Consider the following 21,450-nt stretch of genomic DNA (forward strand, 5'->3'; position numbering starts at 1 on the left):
TACATATTCGAGAAACCACTGTAGAAACAATTCACGGTGTTTCTTGGCATACAAATGTGAAGAATGTGCCTACTTCATCATATTTTCATGCTCATCTAGGTATGACAGTGTCTCATCACAATTGTTGAGTATGAACCAATGTGCTACCTCCATGTCCTTCTTGGAAAATGACTCGCCTCGTATCGAATCTCCAAATGGTTGAGCGATTTGGGAAAAAACTGAAAGTTTCTCCTTTCTCACACCCTCGTCATTATTGCGAGAAGGATGATTGAAAGTTGTCTCCACATCTTTTAAATACATACTACAAAATATAAGTGCCTTATATGCCACCCAAGCTTGTATAATTGATCTTTCTCTTGCCACTTGTGGTCCTATAGCAACCATCTCCGATGGCAAAGGTAACAAACTTTTCCGGTGTGCCAACTAGATGTTACGTCTTCCTTGCATACAGGGCATGCCATATAACCCCTAGTGCTCTACCTGGAAATCATTGCATATGCGGGGAAATCATTCTCAGTCCACATCACTGCAGCCCGCAAAGTGAACATCTTGCCAGTACACTTATCGTATGTGCGCACACCATGTGTCCATAAATCTTTTAGCTCATCCACCAACCGCCGTAAGTATACATCGATTGCCCCACCAGGATCGTAGTTATCAATAGAGTCATCATCATGTATTCTTTTTTCATACATTTCTATGGCAGCAAATTATATGAAAATACGAAAATCGGCCAAGTATTGTGGTGTTGGTTTAAAACCCTAAACGGATTAAATCTATCAGTGGCAAGTCTCAATGTAACGTTGCGAGAATCAGTAGCAAAATCAGGGAACGTTCAATCAAACTCTTTCCATGCCTCTCCATCTGCAGGATGCCTCAGGACATCGTCATCAACCCACTTTTCCTTATCTCATCTTATGTCCGTGGCAATATGCGTTGACATATACAATCGTTGTAACCTAGGCTTCAAAGGAAAATAACGCATGACTTTTCATGGGATCTTCGTCGATCTATTCTAAGATGTCATTTTGAACCTTGACTCATTGCATACATGACATTTATCCAACGCTTCATTCTCCTTATAGAGCAATACACAATTGTTTTTGCAGGCGTGATTTTTTTTCATAACCCAATCTGAGACCATTCAACACCTTTTAAGCGTTTCTATGGTCTTTCAACAAACAATTGTCCTTTGGTAGCATTCTCTTGCAAACCCCCAAAAAATAATCAAAACATTGGTTCGACATACGATACTTTATTTTCCCGTGCATCAGTTCCACAATAGTAAGAATGGAAAATCCATCACACCCCAAGTATAACTCTTGGTCGGCACGTCATACGATACTTTTTTTAATAATTTTTCATATTTTTTGAATTCTCCTTATCCTTTGGTGTTGGCACATCATCTTCCACTTCTTGATTGGTATTTGTCAATGCAAATGGAAAAACATCATTTAAGATTTCCATGACTTGTTCATTAGGATCCATATTTGGTTCAACATTGCCCACTGTTGTCACGTTTGAAGACCAAGCATTGTCTAATTGTTCCCCGTTATGGTTCCAAATATTATAGGTCTCTACCATTCCATTCCTTACTAAATGAAATCAAACCTTTCAAAAATTTCCTTAACATGTTGTTACACCTCCTACAAGGACATCGGATTCTAGTTGCATCCTAGTTGTGTGTACGTGCAAAGTCAATAAAATCCTCGATTTCATTCAAGTATTCGTTGGCGCATCTATTCGGGTTATGCATCCACGTTCTGTCCATCATTCTTACAACCACAATAACAGTACAATAATCACAACAACTTCTACATGATCTTCTCACCTTATGCCTCCGGTAAGGGCCCTATCTCATTCGGGAATCCAAAATTATGTCACGTAATTTACGTCTACTTCGGATTAGATTTTGATGTGGAGAAATTTCGGCAGCATCTCTGTACAGTTCTTCAAGTGCATAACATGGATATGAAATACATGTGTGCCACCCGAAGAACGTACGATGATGACACCGAAATTCCCACGACCGAAACCTAATCCTTTAATTGTAAACTACGCGGCATAACTTTGCATTCCCAAACTATCCAAATAATGGGACAATTCAAGAATCAATTGGGACGCAGTCATGCTTTCACATCCATGCGTGACATCCAATTAATCCTCAAACAGGAAACTTAGTTTTACTAAAAAAAACCAAGTACGAAGTTAATTTCAATTAACTCCATACATCACGACACATATTTGTACATCACGTACAAATTTGTACATATACAGTTCAACATTATCCATAATTATAACATCAAAATTAAAATCATTTAACAACTTAAAATAAACAAATTTAACAACATAATTTCAATATACTTTAACTAATTCATATTTTTTTTAAATAAAACGAAAAAATACCTTCCAAATCGTTATCCACCGAGCGCTAGTCACACACAATATACCTATACACAACAAATTTTACGGTGTTAGTATGAATTGATATTGATAATTTTAAATGAAAATAATAAAAACCCTTACCAAACACAACGAAATACCTCGATCAACCTAGAGATTTAGATGAATGAAGTTTTAAAGGAAGAAATTGAGAGAAAATTGGACCGACGGATCCTGAATTGAAAAAAAACAGATGGAAAACTTTACAGGGGAGAAAACTACAGTTTTCTCCCTATACAACTTATAACGTCAGGTTATAAAGATCACTTTTGGGACAACCACTTTGCGCGACGGACATATAATTTGTCACGCAGTTCCCTTAGCGCGATGAAAATTTTATGTTTGCTGCGCAAGTATCTTTTTTTTTCATTATTTTATTTTTTGTTTTATTTATACTTTAATAATGTAATTCATTTGCACGACGAATACTAGGTTCATTGTCCAAGTTGCATTATTTATTTATTTTTCATTTTTTCCGTTTTATTTCTTATTAATGTAAATTTTTTTATATCCAATTCAAATTATCAAACCAACTTATATATTACCAAATTATTTATTAAAACTAATTTATTAACTAAAATATGTTGTAGCCTATTTTATCTGACAAAGGTGAAAGGACCCGCGGTAAGGAAAAGAGAGAGTGAGAGATGTGTTTGCAGAATTGTAGGGGAATGTGTGTGTTATCCCTCCTCCATAGTGCCTTTATTTATAGTAGTAAAAGAAGAGAAGAAATTCCTTCATCCCCAAGGAATACAATATGTAATAGGAAAGGAAACTAGAATCCAATCTAATCTAGGATTTACACAATCACACTTAAATTAGGAAAGTTTACAACACTTCCCCTTGAGTGTGTAAATACTCAAGGTAGATTTAGCATCATGCAGAAGTTGAGGAAGTCAACTTGTTGGCATTGATTCTAAAGAACAACGCTTATTCTCAATAAGGTAAGAACTTGTACAATTAAATGAGTCTCACTAAAAAACCCTAAGGCTATGGCAAAAGCCTGAGTTGGGACAAAATCCGTAGTCTAAGGAAAAATGTGTGAGAACTGCAAAGTCAAAAGAAACGTCTACGGGACGTCATCAGGGATATGACTAGCGCAAGGTGGGTGCCTCGTAAAACCTAGTTAGGTAGCAAAAACCCAGTGGGAAAAATGCTCCCAATCGTAGGGAAAAATAGTACATTAAGATCAAGCAAGTATCTTCAGAATACTCCCTATGAGTTTGACACAATTCCAAAAAGAAATAGCAATGTTACAACTCAGAAAGTTTACGCATACCAATTCCATGAACAAGCTTCTAAAACGTCATCTTCGGCAGTGATTTGGTGAAAAGGTCGGCCAGATTGTCTTGTGAACGAATTTGCGTGACTTCAATCTTCTGATGCTCTTATTGTTAATGTGTAAAGAAAAACTTCGGCGCAATGTGCTTAGTGTTGTCTCCTTTGATGTAACCCTTCTTGAGCTATTCGATGCATGATGTGTTGTCTTCAAAGATCATCGTCGAGACATCAACGGCGGGATAAATATCGCAGGAGCTTCGAATATAGCCCACTACTGCTCTCAACCAAAAGCATTCCCGAGTTGCTTCATGTAAGGCGAGAATTTCAGCTTGCATCTAGCGATCGAACGACCATAAGAGTACTCGAAGGCTTTGCTTTATCCTCATTAAAGCGGTGCAACACCTTTTGGGTGTAGTTCGATTGATGTACTAGAATTCCATCTGAATAATACTCTATCTTGAGACTAAGACAGTATCGAATCTTACCTACATCTTTTTATCTCAACTTCCAGCTTCAGGTGTGCGGCAGTTCTTGCGAGCTCTTCAAAAGTTCCGATAAGGTTCATGTCATCGACATATACTGCAACAATTGCAAATCCGGAATGTGACTTCTTAATGAACACACAAGGGTATAGTTCATTGTTCACATATCCCTGACTAGTCAAATACTCACTCAGATGGTTATACCACATTTTTCCAGATTTTTTTAAACCGTAGAGTGAACGCCTCAGCCGAATTGAAAGTGTGTTCCAGGGTTTTGAAATATTTGAACCAGTCAATGTAAGTCCTTCAGGAACTTTCATATAAATTTTCGTATCAAGATCCCCATAGAGATACATAGTTACTACGTCTATCAATTGCATTCTCAGTTTTTCTGAAACTACCAAACTGATAAGGTAGCGAAAAATAATCACTTCCATAATGGGTGAATAAGTTTCATCATAGTCAATCCTAAGGCATTGTGAGAAGCCTTGTGCAACAAGATAAGCTTTGTAACGCACAATTTCGTTCTTCTAATTATGCTTCCGAGCAAAAACCCACTTGTAGCCAACGAGCTTCACATGTAGAGGGGTAAGAGCTACAGGTCCAAACATCTTACGTTTCACAAGCAAATCGAGTTCGACTTAGATTGCTTATTTCCAGTTTGACCAATCAGTTCTACGTCGACATTCATCAACGGAACGTGGTTCAATGTCATCGTTCAACATTATCTCAGTAGCTACTGCATATGCTAATGCATCATCGACGATCATCTCATTTCTACGCCACACATCATCTAACCTAGCATAATAGACCGAAATCTCACGATTCTCGACGGAGGATTCGTCTCTTCAAGGACGCTTCCATAACCTAAAATTTTCTCATGAATTGGATAGAATGAGTAAGCGATAGTCGGATTCACGATAGGCTCTTCGGGACCTTGTGTCGTGGATTTCCTCTTCCAGGGGTGTGAATCCTTTGAACCAAAAGGTTTGCCACGCTTTTGTATAGAGGTAGATGATTTGCTAGACGCAAAGGTACGTGGATCACCAAGATTGGTGTCCTGGGCTTCTAGGAGGGAAGTTCGTCATACATTTGGTACATTCATCTTTGTAGGCATATTCACAACTGGAATATGTGATCTTGTCACGCACGCTAGATCAGTGAAAGCATCTGGTAAGCTATGCTCTAGAGATCTAATATGCGTTGCACTTCAGATTCAGACTGAACGGTGTAGAGATCTAAATGAGACAAAGTAGGGGTCGTCCACCATAATTCGTATCGTTCTTCAGGAACGTTGACATTCTTATCTCCCCCTAACGACGGGAAGATTGTCTTGTAGAAGTGACAATCTGCAAAACGAGCAGTAAACAGATAGCCTATCAAAGGTTCTAAGTAACGAATAATCGAAGGAGAATCATATTCGACATAGATTCTCATCCTTCACTGAGGCCCCATTTTTGTACGTAAGGGCAGCGAGATCGGCACATATACCGCACAACCAAAAACGCGTAGGTGTAGTTCTAAAAAAGAATGGTGTAAACCATCCTTGACGAATAGTCTATGGTGGGGCGTTAAGAAGATTAGTTCTCCATGAATGTGTTTACGTGTAGACGGCGGCATACGAGCCTCTGTTAGGCTAGAGAGAATACGTGGAATATAGCTTCGACTATCTTCGTACATAAAAATAAATAGTTGGCTTTGCTTTGATACAGCAATCTTGGGCACTTACCAAACATCAAATAACTAATAATTAATTTTAGTTTGTGCATAAATTGATGGGAGACAATGTTGGTCCAAATATATATGGGTAAACGCCTAATTTTTCAAAAGAGTCTAGGTTACCGGTTAGGCAGTTGCACCACAAACCTAATGTACCAAGGAAGACGAGAAAGATGCAAGAACTTGCTACATGAACACTTCGAATTTGACAATATCTAGAAATTATAAGTAATTGACAATTAATGAGAAATCTCCGTTCATTAATTCGTCATTACCGTGGATTAGTAAAAAAGAAATTTTATTTGAACCCATTTAACATTTCTCTACACCCAACTTAAACTTTAAATATGAAATGTCTTTATTATCCTATTGCATAATTACCATCATGTACACGATGAAATTAATTATAAAAGTAAAATTTATCAATATACCCCCTGCCACCCCAAAAATAATCAAACACTAACCATCACTAATCTTTCTTCGACGTTCTATTGTGACAAAAATCCTAAGACGCATTCATAGAAATAAAAACCGATTTTTTTTTACGTATGAACGGTGATTTTGAAGTTTTGGATCCTCCAACTTTTTTATCGTCATCATGACTACCAACACCACCACCATATCTCCAACACTAACCTACTTCTACTTCTACTTCTACTGCTGCCAAAACAATAAGCAACAGCTTATCAAGGTCAACGACAAGAAAAGGTGGAGGAGGAGGATAAGAGAGTTGGCATATGCTTTCACTAGTACTGCTACCTCTTATATATGAGATCAAAACCCTACTTATTGTAAGAGTAGGGTTTCTTTGACAAAAGGTTGGCTCAAGGGGAATCAAGTGAGTCGATCTGATAATTCGGTATTATTCCCAATACTACAATCCGGCCTACAAAATCTGCATGCATTTGTTAAACTAGTTAGGGTTTAGTTAATTTAGTTTGACTCTCATAGGCTCATGGCACTGTGTTTAATTAGATTAATAGATTTAATTAACATGGATATTCATGAGACTGATCTGGGTAGCTTCTAATGTAAAAATAATGAGTGTAAAGATAAATTTGCATATTGAATTGGGTTTGCGAGGGTAGTTTAGGTAATAAATTTGGGTTTAAAGAGATATTGATAGTTTACTTAAAAATGATATGGGTGTAGAGAGGAAGTTGGATGTAGAGATAGGTTGTCAGGGTTCAAATAAAATTTCCCTTAGCACAATGAGCTAGACCACGTTAAATGTTTCTATAACCAACTTTTCATCAAATTTTCCGTCATTTGAGAGGTATGTAACTCACTTTTGAGGACATACGGTCTTCACTAAAATTATGCTCCTTGTAGTTTGCCTCTTTAACTCTTCACAATAGTCTCAAAAAATACACATACTGCTTTTCAATGTTTCATTATTTAGATATGGAAAAACGGTTTAGCCCTCAAACGCGAGTCACGACTCACAATACACCCATTGATTAAAAAGTAAATGAGATTAGTTCAAATATAACGTTAGGGGCTTAAATTGGATATTTCCTGCTCGTTTACGGGATAAATTAGAAAGAAAATTCGTCTAAAGGTTAAATTGACACTAGGGAATGGGAGAATAAATTCAATTCCAACCTTTCATCCACAATATTTGTATCTAAAATCTCTCGGTTACTAGTATAAATGAATAATATTAGACCGGTATACTATACTAAGTGGCATAAATGAGAATTCAAGATTTGTATTGATATTCAAATTCATCGAAGCCTACCGAATGAGTTGAACACAACCTTTTGAGGCGGAAGATCCAAAAGGAAGAGTAGCAGCCCAATTGAAAAGGAGGCGTTAGGTTTTTTTTTATTTTTTATTTTTTTTTGTCAAACAATAGATTTTGTTAGATTAATCATCGATGGAATTTGAACCCATAACGTCATGCAAAAGCTCAACTTCTTTGCACCACTATGATAAAAGGTCACTTGTAAATAAAATAAAATTAAAAATTAAAAAAAAAAAAAAAAAAAAAAAGCAGGGGAGGGTTGATATGTGGCGTTAGGTTGATGAAATGAAACCAAACTAGTGGGATACGGATCCAGTCATAAGCATTGACCACATGTTTGATATGGGGCTATGTTACTATAACTTGGTATCAAATTTGTTTCTCCGTCTCGTCTTTTAAAGATAACATAAACCAACCATAATAACTTGATATCGAAATTGTTACCCCTAAGTCAAACCTAAGATTGTCCAATCCCAAGTGACAAGGAATGCCACTAGCTCAAATCCGTAACGCCTATTTGTTTATGTGGAAGAAATATTGAGTACCTAAAGAGGACTATCCTCCCAGCTAACTCATCCCTACTGGAATAAACAGATGTAACTATGGCCTGAACTTCCAAATCAGCAATAACTTCAATTCACGCAATCTGTACATAAAAACTGCCCCAAAGAGCAAGATCTCGCAATCGGTATATATACTTCATTTCGAATAAGTGCGCAATTCTTATTTCAAATGCAAAAGAACCAGTAACTGAAAGGAATTCCGTGAATAAAAACGCCTGCAGAAGTTTAATTCATCTTCCACCAAACCAGAAACAATAACAGCTCAAGTTCTGAGTCAAAGACAAAACATTTCACTACCCTGAGGCTGATTTGACAATGAAATTCTGGCGACTAATGGGGTTCATCACAACCGGAGGTCCTGCGGTACGTGGCCAAGCCTGGAACTTCTTGTCAGTTTCTTCCCACCATTTTTTGTTTGAAACGGTACCGGGAGTACTACCTGGTTATAATTTAATTGTTAAATTGCACAGAAGTTTATTACAGTAAATGATTTCATCAAGCAGTTTTACATCAGAAGTACCTCCAAATATCTTTTTGTCAGATATAGTAGTGTCGAAAACATAAGCAAGCCCAAAGGTTCCCACAATAGATCCTACAATGAACTTTGCTGCCATTTTTCAACTGCAATAGTAAAGAACATAACAATAAGGAAAATGGAGAAATGCCGAACGAGAAGTGCCAGTTATCTGATTAGGAACAGTTTCAGAATGAGTAAACTCAATAAAACAGATGTGTACAAGAAAAAAGGAAGCGATTAGAGGTTCTACACTTCACTTGTCGCCTATAGCCTTTAACATACACAAGCACAACATCATGAGTAGCATCACTTACAATTTTACAATTTTTAAGAAGTTATGAATCTGCGATCATCATTCAAACCAAGCTTCTTAGAATATTACCATAAATAAGAAAAATACTGATGACTAAAAGATTACAATTTTGAGTTAAGATAACAGTTTTGACAAGTCCTAATTTGAAATTACGCACATGAACTTCAATGGGTTCAAATCAGCTAAAGCACTCTTCATAAATAAACCTATAGTTCAAATTTTCAAGAGACGAAGAAATGTGTGAATCTCATTCAAGACACCCTAGAACCTAGTTTGAACATGTCTCCATAAGATAAGGGTGATTTACAAGAAAATAATCCAAGAGATCATTAGTCCTACAAACATGCCTTCTGCTTGGGGGAGAGGGAGAGAGTTGTGGTGGCTAGGGTGGGTGTGGTTATGGCAGCGGAGGGCAGGGAGGAAACCACAAACTCACAGCAAAGAGATTCACACATTCATGGCCAAGACCCATGCAGATCCAAGTTGTTCAACCCCAAATTCGAAACTGACCCCAAAAGTAATCCAAATACGAGACCTGTTTTTTCGAAAAGATATTTACATTTAATCATTGAATTTATTATTTTATTGCACACATGGCACCCACATGGCATATATTTCAGAAAAACAGTGGTTCGTTCATGCCACATCACCAGCTTTGACAGATTAGTTGACATGAAAGTAGGGGAAAATATGGGTCAATGTGACTTCCGCGGGGGAGGGAGTGGGACTTGACCCTAGTTTCAGAGGGGCACTAGAGTAATTAATCCTAAAACCTATAAGTTATAACTCTAGAGTCCCCATCATCCTCACCACAACAGGAAGATCGACACGGAACAGAGCAAATTGACAACCAAATAGAAATTACAGTTGAAAAATATTGATACGGAAAAACAGGGGCATGTTTGTACAGTGCATATAGACCACCTAAATAAAAGATTATTCAAAAATTTTGAACCAAATATATAGCAACTCAGTGTTCGTGATTAGTATCGATCAACATAAACATGAGAGCATTGTTCAAAGTCAAACCTAATACGCAAACTCGGCGAGGCTACAAAGCACCTAGACCAAGTCACGATGAGACGAAAAATAGCCAGTGATTGAACAAAAGCGCGACCATATGAAAGAGCGAAAAAAGTGGCGGATACTCGCATAACCAATTCTTTAAACAGTTAGACAGGGTTGTTTGTAATCATCCTATGCAAAACCTAACATCTTTCAATGTATAAAGTTTCTAATTTACTCAATCAATATATGAAAATCTGCTAAAACTAAATACAGCAACATCAAACTAGCATCCAATATTTCAGTCTATGATCCCATGTTTTTCTCAGAATTCGAACATAATAGAAACATAAAATAATTAAAAATTATTCATCTGGAAAACTATAAATTTACGAATCTGAGAAAATCCAAAGGAAAATAAAGGAAACCCTAGATCTATCAGCAGATATATAATTAAGAGCTAGACGTTGATCTATTCGGAATCGAAAGTGATGAAACGGAGAACTCACGGATGAACTGGAACGTGAGCGAGGTTAGACGACGACGACGAGGAGCTTCAGCGTTGACGGCGATGCAAATGGGGGGCGGATCCGTAATGGAGGCACAAATTCTGCCGCACAATTAATGGTCTGCTGATATTACGAAATGGACTAGACGGGTCGTGCTCTGGACTGACCCATGGCTAACGGGCCGGCCTGATGTAAACCCATATCTCTTCTCACCCATTTTATTTGGGAAGTGTTTTTATAACTTTATCAAATGTTTTATATTACACGATTTAGTTGCATTTCTCTTCACGTGAAAAGTTTTATTTTCAAAATTCTAAAATGACCTTCTATATTGGTTTATTGGTTTAGTGGTGTTTTTCCGTTCCCCTATTAATTGTTTGAGAGTTTTTATGTCTCAAATGATCTTTTATGATTTTTTTTTTCAAATATAAAAGAAGTCAATTCATATTCTTCCTTTAATTGTAATCTTACGCCCTTTTTATAGATGAAACTAGCTACGTGCTCACGCTCGTGAAGAAAGTATTTTATGAATCATGGCGTGATACGTGCGATTTACAAGTTTAAAATGTATTTATATACGTAAATTGACAAAAGGAAAATCCAATATTTGAAGTTAAAGCAACTGAATTCACGTAATAAAATCGGTCTCTATAGAATTTACATTAAGAATAGAGAAAATAATATTTAATAAATAACTGATTGAATCACATTATTGCTAGCCCATTATGAGGCTAAGCTCACCTCCTCCTCCTTAGTGTAGATAATATCGTTTGTTAAAAAAACAATCATTTGAGAACTAATTTAATCATATTATTATCCGCGTGTGAAAAATCTTTTTTTATAACCAGTATTACGTGCCTCTTAAGATGTTTTGAACGTGTTTAAAAATGGAGTAAATAATATTTAATGAACAACTAATTGAATCACATTATTGCTAGCATATTGTAACGTACTAATTAAAAAACATCTATATAAAAAAATTAATTATTAAAAAACACCATTAAAGTGACAAAAATACCCCTGCATTATTTGATGTATTATATTAGGCTGCTTTTGAAGTTTTTTTGTTAAGGGGCATTTTTGTCCAAATATTTTTGTTGAAACTTGTGACACCAAAACACTATTCATTTAGTATTGGCTTTATATATAGATGTGTTCCTTTATCTTTATAGAGAGGCACAAGATTAATTCAAATATATATATATGGGTTAGGATCTGGGGACATAGGTTTTTTACTTACTTTTTTGTGATGCACACTCTATAAAGTATTTCACAGATCAAACCGTTTATATTTTATGTCTTACCTCAAGGATATGCCTACCATTACCAAAGATTACCAAAATCAGAAAATTATATGACTACTGGATTAAATTTATTGTTTCTTTGTAGAACCATATTCGTCCACTTCGCTACAAATGAAAGTCTTAATGGTTTTGGATTTGTCTAATTTTTTGCGAGGATGATAAATGAATGATGTACAAAAATATAAACAATTGGATCATTGAAATACAGAGTGGATCCACAAAAATGTGTGTCAAATTGTGTGTCAAAATCATGTGTCACTGGATCCTAACGATCTTCATTCTTCTGGAATTTCATTTTCTTCTCGTTTTTGTAATTTTTCATAGTACTCAGCTTTACGACTACCACAACACTTAACTATGGCTTGTTTGGAAGCACTTTTAAAATGATTGAAAACGCTTTTAGAGAAAATATTTTGGGTTCTAAAAGCACTTCAAGTGCTTTTTCAGAATTCACTTGCATATTTACTTAAGAATTTGTTCCAAAAACAGCTTCACTGGAAAGTATTTTCAACAATTTTACAAACACTTCCAAACAAACCATTATTTTTCATGAAAATGAGATTCCTATAAAAGGAATCTAGATTCTCTCTGGATCCTCTTTGTGAGGATCTCGAGAATATGTTAATTATGTCCGTTCATCGTACATCATGCAATTAGAAATTATTTTAAATTAAACATAAACAGTACTTGACAAAAACTGACCACACGATATTCACGGATCCTTGAAATCGCCACAAAGAGAATCCAACTCACAAAGAGAATCCGGAGAATCTTGTTGGGTATAAAAGCACCTACCAAGGGACAATGTGACTTGAAATTTGTTTGGGGGAGCATTTTCTAGAGGCTTTTGCCCCTGTTTCTCAAAGCTCATAAATTTTGACCCTTTAAAATGTGAAAATATTTAAATGATCTTTTTTGTTTAACAAACGGTACTACTACACTAAGATAGAAAATATACTTTTGTTCCGTACTTTTTTTTTATTCTAATTAATTGAATTTGTTGAATTGTTGTTCAGTTCATATTATAATGAATTGAAATTGATAAGGAGTTGGTCAATGATGCTTGATAGGGATTTTACCACCTGCAAAAGTAGGGATAAAAACACTTAAAAATACTTGCAAGAGTACAAAGTTATCATAGTATAACAGGTTAAGCAAGGTCGTTATCCACAAGGATTGAATGAATAATTCATGTAAATACCAAATCTTAATTAATTATTTGAAAATATACTTTGGAAAAAGTTGATTTTATGACCTGGAATATTAAAAACGAATTTTAAATTCAAACAATTAAAGAAACCAATTTAAAAGGAAACAATCTTAGAATATAATGATAAATGGACACTAGGGTTCCGCCATCCCCTTAACAATCCTACGTAGTTCTTCCAATTACTTATGAATTACCCATACATATTTTGAAGGTTAGGTTTTCCTAAAGTATGCCCTACTTGGAACTTTCAACATAGAACATATATCTAATATGCAACCTGTTTATGGCGTCCAGATTGAATGTGAACATGCGAGACTCATTAAGTTTTGTGAAAAACTTTTGAAAAACCATATAACCCTTAAAACGTGTCATCCATCCTAAGAAATTACATATATTAACCACAAGAAGTCAGCGCCAATTTCAGGGACAACCCTTTGCCAAAATTACATTAAATTACTTTTCTAAATATCCTAATGGTGGCCAATCATCAAGACAATTAGATAGTTTAAACCAATGATTCATAATTCGAACCCCGCATGCATAATATTATAAGTAAATTGAAAAGAAACTTCATATTCTTGCTAAGGCTCGTGGCCTCGTCCTAGCAAACGAAAATAGTTACGAACAATCATAAAACAAAATATCATTAAAATCATGGATAGAAAACACCTTGGAAATAAACTAGAATCCAAAAGCTGTGCGTTCTTCTCTTTTCTCTCCTCATGTCCTAATGGCTAAATATCTTTATTTATACTACTACAAAATAAAACCCTAAAAGGTCTTAGAATAAAACTAGGAAACATAATAAAATAAAAAATAGAAAATAAAAGGTTTCCTATTTAAATTGAAATTCAAACTTATCAGAAAATCAGACTTTTGACTGACCAAATCAACTCTGATTTGGTCCCAAAATGTCTCTTTTTAAATTTCGAGACATCCTTAACAAATCTACAGAAGGAATCTTCCTCAAAATATGTCACAACCCGTCCCGAGATTTTATTTATCGAGGTTGTGAAATGACGAAATTATCCTTGACAGGTGCTAAGGTATGTGTGTGACATATTATTGAATAATGCATATTTCCCTAAGTTTTGGAAAATTTGAATTAGATTAAAGGATATATGTATTTTTGTGTGGTTAGGGACTTAAAAGGACTTTGAATTTTGGTTTGATTTGTTGGACCACACATGGGATACACGTACACACACCTACCTGTGCACTCTCTCTCTCTCCTCTTCTCGGTTTTCTCTTTCTCTCCCTTCGAATTGTACAGACAAAGAAAAAAACCCTCGAATCATCACGGATCGACGCCAATAAGGTGAGGTTCTTCATCCTTTCAACCTCCTGATTCGAATGGTGCAATTTTTAGAGCTTAGAACCCTATCACGTTGAAAACTTGAGGTCCGATTTGAGTACTGTTCATGCACACGTAAAATATTGTGTTTCAAGGAATTTCAAGCTCACAGTGAGCTTAAGGAAGTCCTCACGAGCTTCGGGGTACGTCGTTGGTAGGATTTGGACGTCGAAGGACTGAGAACGGAACTTTTCAATTTTGGCCAGAACTTTCGAAGCTTTTTCCGGTGAATCCCTGGCGAGTTAAGGGTCGAGGCAGGTATGGATGTGTTCATCTTGTCAAGATCTTCATTTTGATATAAAGAGCGTTGAAAATAGTGAAGAAATGAGGAAGTTATGGTGATTTAAAAATTCCCCAGAAATCGGCGACTTTTCCGTCGTTGGCGAAACCAGTCCAGCGACTGGAGGAAGAAGGTGACGTGCGTGGGGGTGCGTGGGTCCGTGCCCCTCCCGGAGCGTGCAGCCTCAAAATTTTTTTCTAAAAATACCTCGACGTCCGTGACGTCGAGTAGGTCACTGTGGTATATTCATATATTCAAATTGAGCATCGTATGAGAAGTTATTTTGAATTGTCGGTTATGTGCCTTAATTAACATTTTTATAGTTGTTTCGCATATAGGTGATACCTATCTCGAGGACGAGCGCATCGAGTGACGTCACGGGGGTTACGACCCTTCGACTTATCAGTGAGTGGGCAGTTATTTTCTGGTATTACCTATATACTACTGAATTTCCCAAAAATTGAATTTAAATAAAAGTATGTTTTTAAAATGCCATGCATGCATATTATGAATTATATGAATTAGTAATTGATGCATATATATGTGAAATGGTGCTGTGGACGCACAGGTGAGTATCGGGTGAGTTTAGATTGTTCATATGATTTATTGTAATGTGAATTGTGTTGAGAACTCATAACTTGCACCCCTGGTGTTAGTGCTTATAATATTCACCGCACCACACGCTCACCTTGGATCCAAGTAGGTGCATGTCGTACAGACCATGAAAGGGTTCCGACATGCTAGTCGTACAAATAACTAGAGGTGGTTTTGACCAGTAGGTGACCTTAGATTATGTGCACAGATGATTGATGAGTGAAGCACTAGAGCGTATTGTTACACCATTCTTGTCGTACAGACTACTTCAGGTAGTTCCGACTTATGTGCAGAGTAGTGCCGTACAGGTCACCGTGGTGACTCCGGTTGGTTTGGATATTGAGCTATGGAATTAACCGTACAGGACCAACTGCAGGGTCACCGGTTGATTCATTATGTCACATGTTATATTGATGCATTCTTAATCTGTTATTGACATTTATGGCATGACATATTTTCTGGGTTTTGATAAAGATTGGTGATTTGAAATATTTGAAGAAGTATATGCATATTATGTTATTTTATGGGAAAGTATACAGGTTTTATAGTGAGGGGTTAGAAATGTTTTAAATGAAATGTTTTTGAAACACTTTGGTTTTACTGACCCACTCAATTTTGTTTTGCCCCCCTCCAGGTTCTAGTTAGCAGTGTTGGTGGCTCACGAGGATTCCCACGGCATTCTGACAGACTACTCATGTAGGACTCACCTTCGGGTGTTGTAATTTAGTAATGTACCTACTTGACTGCACTTTGTACTTAGGCTCTGAATATATGTGTTTCACACTTTAACTTACTCTAGCACGTTACTTGGTTATTATTGCTAGAATTTGGTTTTTGTTTATTCGTGTTTCTCTTATCTATTGCTTCCGCGACATACTTTTGGTTACGTCACGCCCACGTGACGGCCAACACGCCTTGATTCTAGGATCGGGGTGTGTCAAAATATGTCATCTTGACCTTCAAAATACCCAAAATGTTCAGAAACGTCAATATGAGAAAGGGGCGTGCTGGGTCTTTATTTCATTACCACGGTCAAATGGCTTGGTAGGAAATTTTGAAACTTTGATACAATTATCTTGAAAGACTCACGAACATCCTCCAATTGGAATTTGATCACCTTTTGCTCCAGATGAATTCGCATGTCCTACATTGGAAATATATAACAAAGTATCAACATTCTACCAAAATAACCAATAAATTAATACTAAGAATAGGGTAAAATATATAGTGTAATATCGTCTCATCAAATACCCCCAAACTTAGCTTTATGCTTGTCCTCAAGCAAAACAAAACTCAAAAACAAATTAAAAACTAACAAACTTAAAATCTTTATTAAAACTCAACTAAGACAAAATTTTCACATTCAAATTGCAATCCATAGAAAACATCTTTTCAAAAGTTCCAACTAATCCCACCACAGACTCTAAGCCATTTAGAATCAATTAGAAAAGAATTCATGAACTTTCTTTGGTGTAAAGTGAACCAACATAGTTAAAGAGACTTAATTAAAACTCTTACCACTCGTCCTCTTTATTTAACATTTCACACATAATAGCTTTATATATATATATATTTTCGCTCTTTTTTTTTCTCTTTTTTTTTTCTAGTAATAGTAGTGGTCGTGCAATGCCACTTCCCTTAAGCTTTCGATCTAACCCATGTAATGAGCTTTAGGTCGTTGACTCCCAAACCACTAAGGCTTTAGGGCATTAGGTGTAGAACACCCCTAAGGACTTATTAACTTGAGCTGAAAAAGGCTATGAAACCAACTAACCACCTTGCCCCATATCAAGACTCTACTGTTTGAAGTGAGAATCATTGTTGATCAGGTAGGACTGGCCTGATTACTAAGCAAAGCCTCGGGTGGAACAATTATTACTTTATAAACTAAAAGTAAGTGTTTTAATCTCACTCCCCACAAACCACGTTGATGTGAATGTGCAAATTTTCAAAGTATAACTCATGAATTAGTGTCTAAGCAACGATAAATAGAAAAGACTTCAATGTAGGATTAACCTTCACCATGTCCATTTGTTCTAACGTTTTAAATAATCTATGGATATTAACTTAAAAATAATGAAAATTTTTAACCGACACAAAAATTAAAAAATCTAAAATTTCTTATTTCTCACCCCCCCCCCCGAACTTAAATCACACATTGTCCTCAAGGTGTGAAAAATAGAAGGAAAAAGCAAAAATAAACTTAAAACAACAAAAGGAAAAATAAACAATGACCCTATTTTACGAAAAAGAAAAGAAAAACAAAAATGAAAACTAGAAAATAAAGGAAAAAATAAAATAAAGGAGAGGGAATTGGACAAACCTGGGGTTCGAAGACAGGGCCTGGAGCTAGGGGAAAAAGGGCTGGAAACAAAATAGAAAAATATGGCACAAATTTGCCAAGCGCTGGGATCGAACTCATGACCTGGGAGCATGAACCAGAGGCATTGGGCTTTGCACGTGCAGGAGCACTTGTGTGAAAACCCTTGGACTTTCATCTAGATAACAGGACTTAAGAGCAACTCCACGAGAGGCTATAGCCTTATGGACAGGCAACCCAAAAAACCCAATAGCCTCCCTCATTCGCTCCAACCCATGCGGGTCATTAGGCTCGGGGGAGGCCCGGTGGACAGGCCAGGCGAGAATCCACAGTCCGAGAGTCCGAGGGAAAAATTCGAAAAAATATTAAAAATTAAAAAAAAATGATTTATTTTTTCTATAAATATGTTATCATTATCTTCCAACTTACACCACAATTTTATATTTTCTCAAATACTTTGGGTTGTAATTTCTTATTTAATGACACGTGGTACAATCAGACTGATTAAAAATCCTATCCGAAATTAAAAATAAAATTATTTTTTATTATTTTATAAAATAAAAAATAATAATATTTTATTACCTATTGCCATGACTATTCAGTTTAGGGATAAAGATGTAAAAGGCAGTTACTGTTCATTAAAGATAGATAATGTTCACTGGGGGGGATTCAATAGTAAGTTGACCTAGAGGGCCTTTGATATGCTGGAGTTGCTCAAACAACTTCATATCTAACCCAACCCTTAGCTGTTAAGAGCTCATGACCTCGAGCCCAACGTCCCTCCACTCATTTCTCATTTTCTCGAACACTCACCTTGCATTTATCTCGATTCTCTCATCCATAACACAAACAAACACCCTCGAGCTCATCTAGGAGTCCCATCTTCTTTATCTGTTCATTGCTCTCAAGGCAAAGGTGGAGATCCACCCCCAAACTTCCAATCTTAGTGTCGACACACTCAGACGTAAAAATTCTCATTCTCTAAATTCAATTTCAAGTCCAAAGCTTAGATTAAGGGAAATTAGAGGACGAGTGTCTGATGTATGTGTGCTCCAGTTTAGGAGCTGCAGAATGCCGATCCATCATAGCAAACAACGGTAAATGTTTGGAGCCTTTCTCATCTAGAACGGAAAGGTATACATATGTATCCCTTCCTCTTATTTGTGCGTCATGTATGAATATGATTTTTGCTTCCTCACAATTGTCCTCTGTGTTTGTGCATGTCTCCGTTGATGTATGTTGTGCAAAAATATATGCATATGGATGGTCCTGATGACTCTTCTTCTTTGTCCTGCTTGGATCCCCACCCCCAAACTTCAATGTAATTATATTTTGAATCATGTGTGAGAGAGTGAAAGGGGTCCATTAGCATAGAGGTCTTCTCCCCATCCCCACTGTGAGTATCCCTGGACCTCATCCTATGCTCCTTCTGTATCTTGTCCTTGCATTTAAGTTGAATTTGACTCCCATGAATATTCTTATGAATGTGATGATGAATTTTGTTGTGATGAATGGATGGATGCATGAATCCACGAGTAGTTAAGATTATACCGAATTAGTTTTAAATGCAGCCTGCAATCACAAATCAAAAATCTAATTAGATAAGTAAAGAAAAATAACAAGAATTAAAAATTGCAATTTTTTTCTTTCAATTTTCTGATTTTTTTTTTCTGTGATTTTTGTAATTAGGAATAAAAACAGGAAAATAAAATAAACGAAATAAAAAGAAAAGAGTTAAAAAAATTAGGTTGCCTCCCAATTAGTGCTTTAGTTAATGTCTATAGCTAGACGGATTTGAAAGAAACTGGTGATCACGTCACTTGTTCTTGTAGAGTCAACCAATCTTTAACAACATCATCGAGCAATATTAGGTAATGAGTGACTTGATGTTTATTGACCGAGTATTTAAATGTTATGGTTGAGTCCTTAATGTTTACTCTTCTATGTGAATGAATTCTTGAAATCAAAGAGAGTCCCTTCAAGCGAGGCTTGCGTCTGTATTGAACTAACTTAAACCTTATATTTAACACCCATCATTTTTACGCTGGACAAATTTCTTGATGAAGAATAGGGCTGCCATTAAACTTTTTCTTCATTCCCATGTAGAAGTTATCCTATTGGTAGGACTTATCTTGAATTTCTTTGAATTTGATTGGTTGTGCAGGTGCAATGTCTGTTACAGCAGCAAAAATTATTTTATCTTTAGTTATTTGCCCTGTATCAAAATCTGGTAGATTTGTCGAGTGCTGGTCATGTGTTGGATTAGATTTTGAATTTGTATGAATAACCTCTTCAAACATGTCAGCTTCAATGCCTTAATGCAACTTTGTTGGTTGCTTTGCAGCCTCGGAATATTGTATGTGTGGCGTATTGACTTGGGTAGGATTAAGTTCAGTGTAAATTTCTGGATCAACATGTGCTATTTCCTTTTTTGGGTGAGAGTTATTGAATTGGGGTTCTTCCATCCTAGTATCGTAAGTTTTTCCACATTTCAATGCTTGATCTGCACAGCACTCTTCTGAACCTTGTTGGTTGGCAATTGGTTGAGTAGAAAAATTTGAATTGGAATCATTGTCTTGTTCTGCCAATTGATATGCAAGCTGCCCAATTTGCCGCTCCATATTTTTTAGTGTTTCCTAAATATTTTGAATTCCTTGACTGATTTGATCAAACCTTGTTTGGAAACTATCTTCTAAATTTTCAAGGGAAATTTCCAGAGAGGAATTTGCTGGTGCAGCAGGTTGCTCAAAATGATGCAGTAATTTGTCAACTGCAATCTCCCAATCCACTTTTGCTGATGCATGAGGCTGTTCAAAAGGCTGATGGCTACCCACCCACATATGATTTTGATGCTCTTGCCATGATGTATTGTAAATATTTGAGTAGGAATCGTACCTAGGTCTCTGAAAATTGTTCCTCATATTAATATGGTGTTGCACAAACTCTGGAAAATACTGCCTCTAAAGACAATACATAATATCATGGGTTTTTAAATTGCAAAGAGTACAAATTGTTGGTGCAAATCCAAAGTATCCCATTGCTGCTAATGAAATTGTTGCATTGCTTTCAAAACCAACAAATTGTAACCCAAAACAAAAAATAAATAAAATCAAGTAAATAAAGAGACATATACAAAAATAATTAACTAAGAGTTGATAAACACAAGTCATTTAAAACAATCCCCGGGAACGGCCTCAATTTCTTGATAAGGATTTTACCACCTAAAAAGTAGGGATAAAAACACTTGCAAGAGTACAAGGTTATCGTAGTATAGCAGTTCAAGCAAGGTCGTTCTTCATATGGATTGAATGAATAATTTATGTAAATACTAAATCTTAATTAATTATTTGAAAATAAAGTTTGGAAAAAGTTGATTTTATGACCTAGAATATTAAAAACGAATTTTAAATTAAAACAATTAAAGAAACCAATTTGAAAGGAAACAATCTTAGAAAATAATGCTAAATGGACACTAGGGTTCCGCCGTCCCCTTAACAATCCTATGTAGATCTTCCAATTACTTATGAATTACCCATGCATATTTTGAAGGTTAGGTTTTCCTAAAGTATGCCCTACTTGGAACCTCCAACATTGAACGTATATCTAACATTCAACCCGTCCGTGATGTTCATATCGAATGTGAACATACAAGACTCATTAAGTTTTGTGAAAACCTTTTGAAAAATCATATAACCTTTAAGACGTGTCGTCCATCCTAAGAAGTTACACATATTAACCGCAAGAAGCCAGCGCCAATTTCAGGGACAACCCTCCACCAAAATTGCATCAAATTACTTTTCTAAATATCCT

General features: G+C 36.0%; 1 protein-coding gene across 1 annotated transcript; it reads right to left on the minus strand.

Moving 5' to 3' along the window:
• Positions 1-8,348: 8,348 nt before the first annotated feature.
• On the minus strand, positions 8,349-10,757 carry LOC139189225 (uncharacterized). Its single transcript, XM_070807741.1, has 3 exons — positions 10,579-10,757; positions 8,755-8,855; positions 8,349-8,673 (listed from the first exon to the last, which is right to left on the minus strand). Exons 2-3 carry the CDS (start codon positions 8,846-8,848, stop codon positions 8,528-8,530), a joined length of 240 nt encoding a protein of 79 aa, XP_070663842.1. The 5' UTR covers positions 8,849-8,855; positions 10,579-10,757; the 3' UTR covers positions 8,349-8,527.
• Positions 10,758-21,450: the final 10,693 nt, after the last annotated feature.

The sequence above is a fragment of the Malus domestica genome, chromosome 11 (genome assembly GCF_042453785.1).
Source record: "Malus domestica chromosome 11, GDT2T_hap1".
Classification (NCBI taxonomy): domain Eukaryota; kingdom Viridiplantae; phylum Streptophyta; class Magnoliopsida; order Rosales; family Rosaceae; genus Malus; species Malus domestica.

Excerpts from the sequence above, each read along its gene's own strand:
- LOC139189225 (XM_070807741.1), bottom strand. The coding sequence starts at position 8,848 with ATGGCAGCAAAGTTCATTGTAGGATCTATTGTGGGAACCTTTGGGCTT. Across the intron at positions 8,674-8,754 it reads TGACAAAAAGATATTTGGAG|GTAGTACTCCCGGTACCGTT; the intron begins GTACTTCTGATG and ends AATTATAACCAG.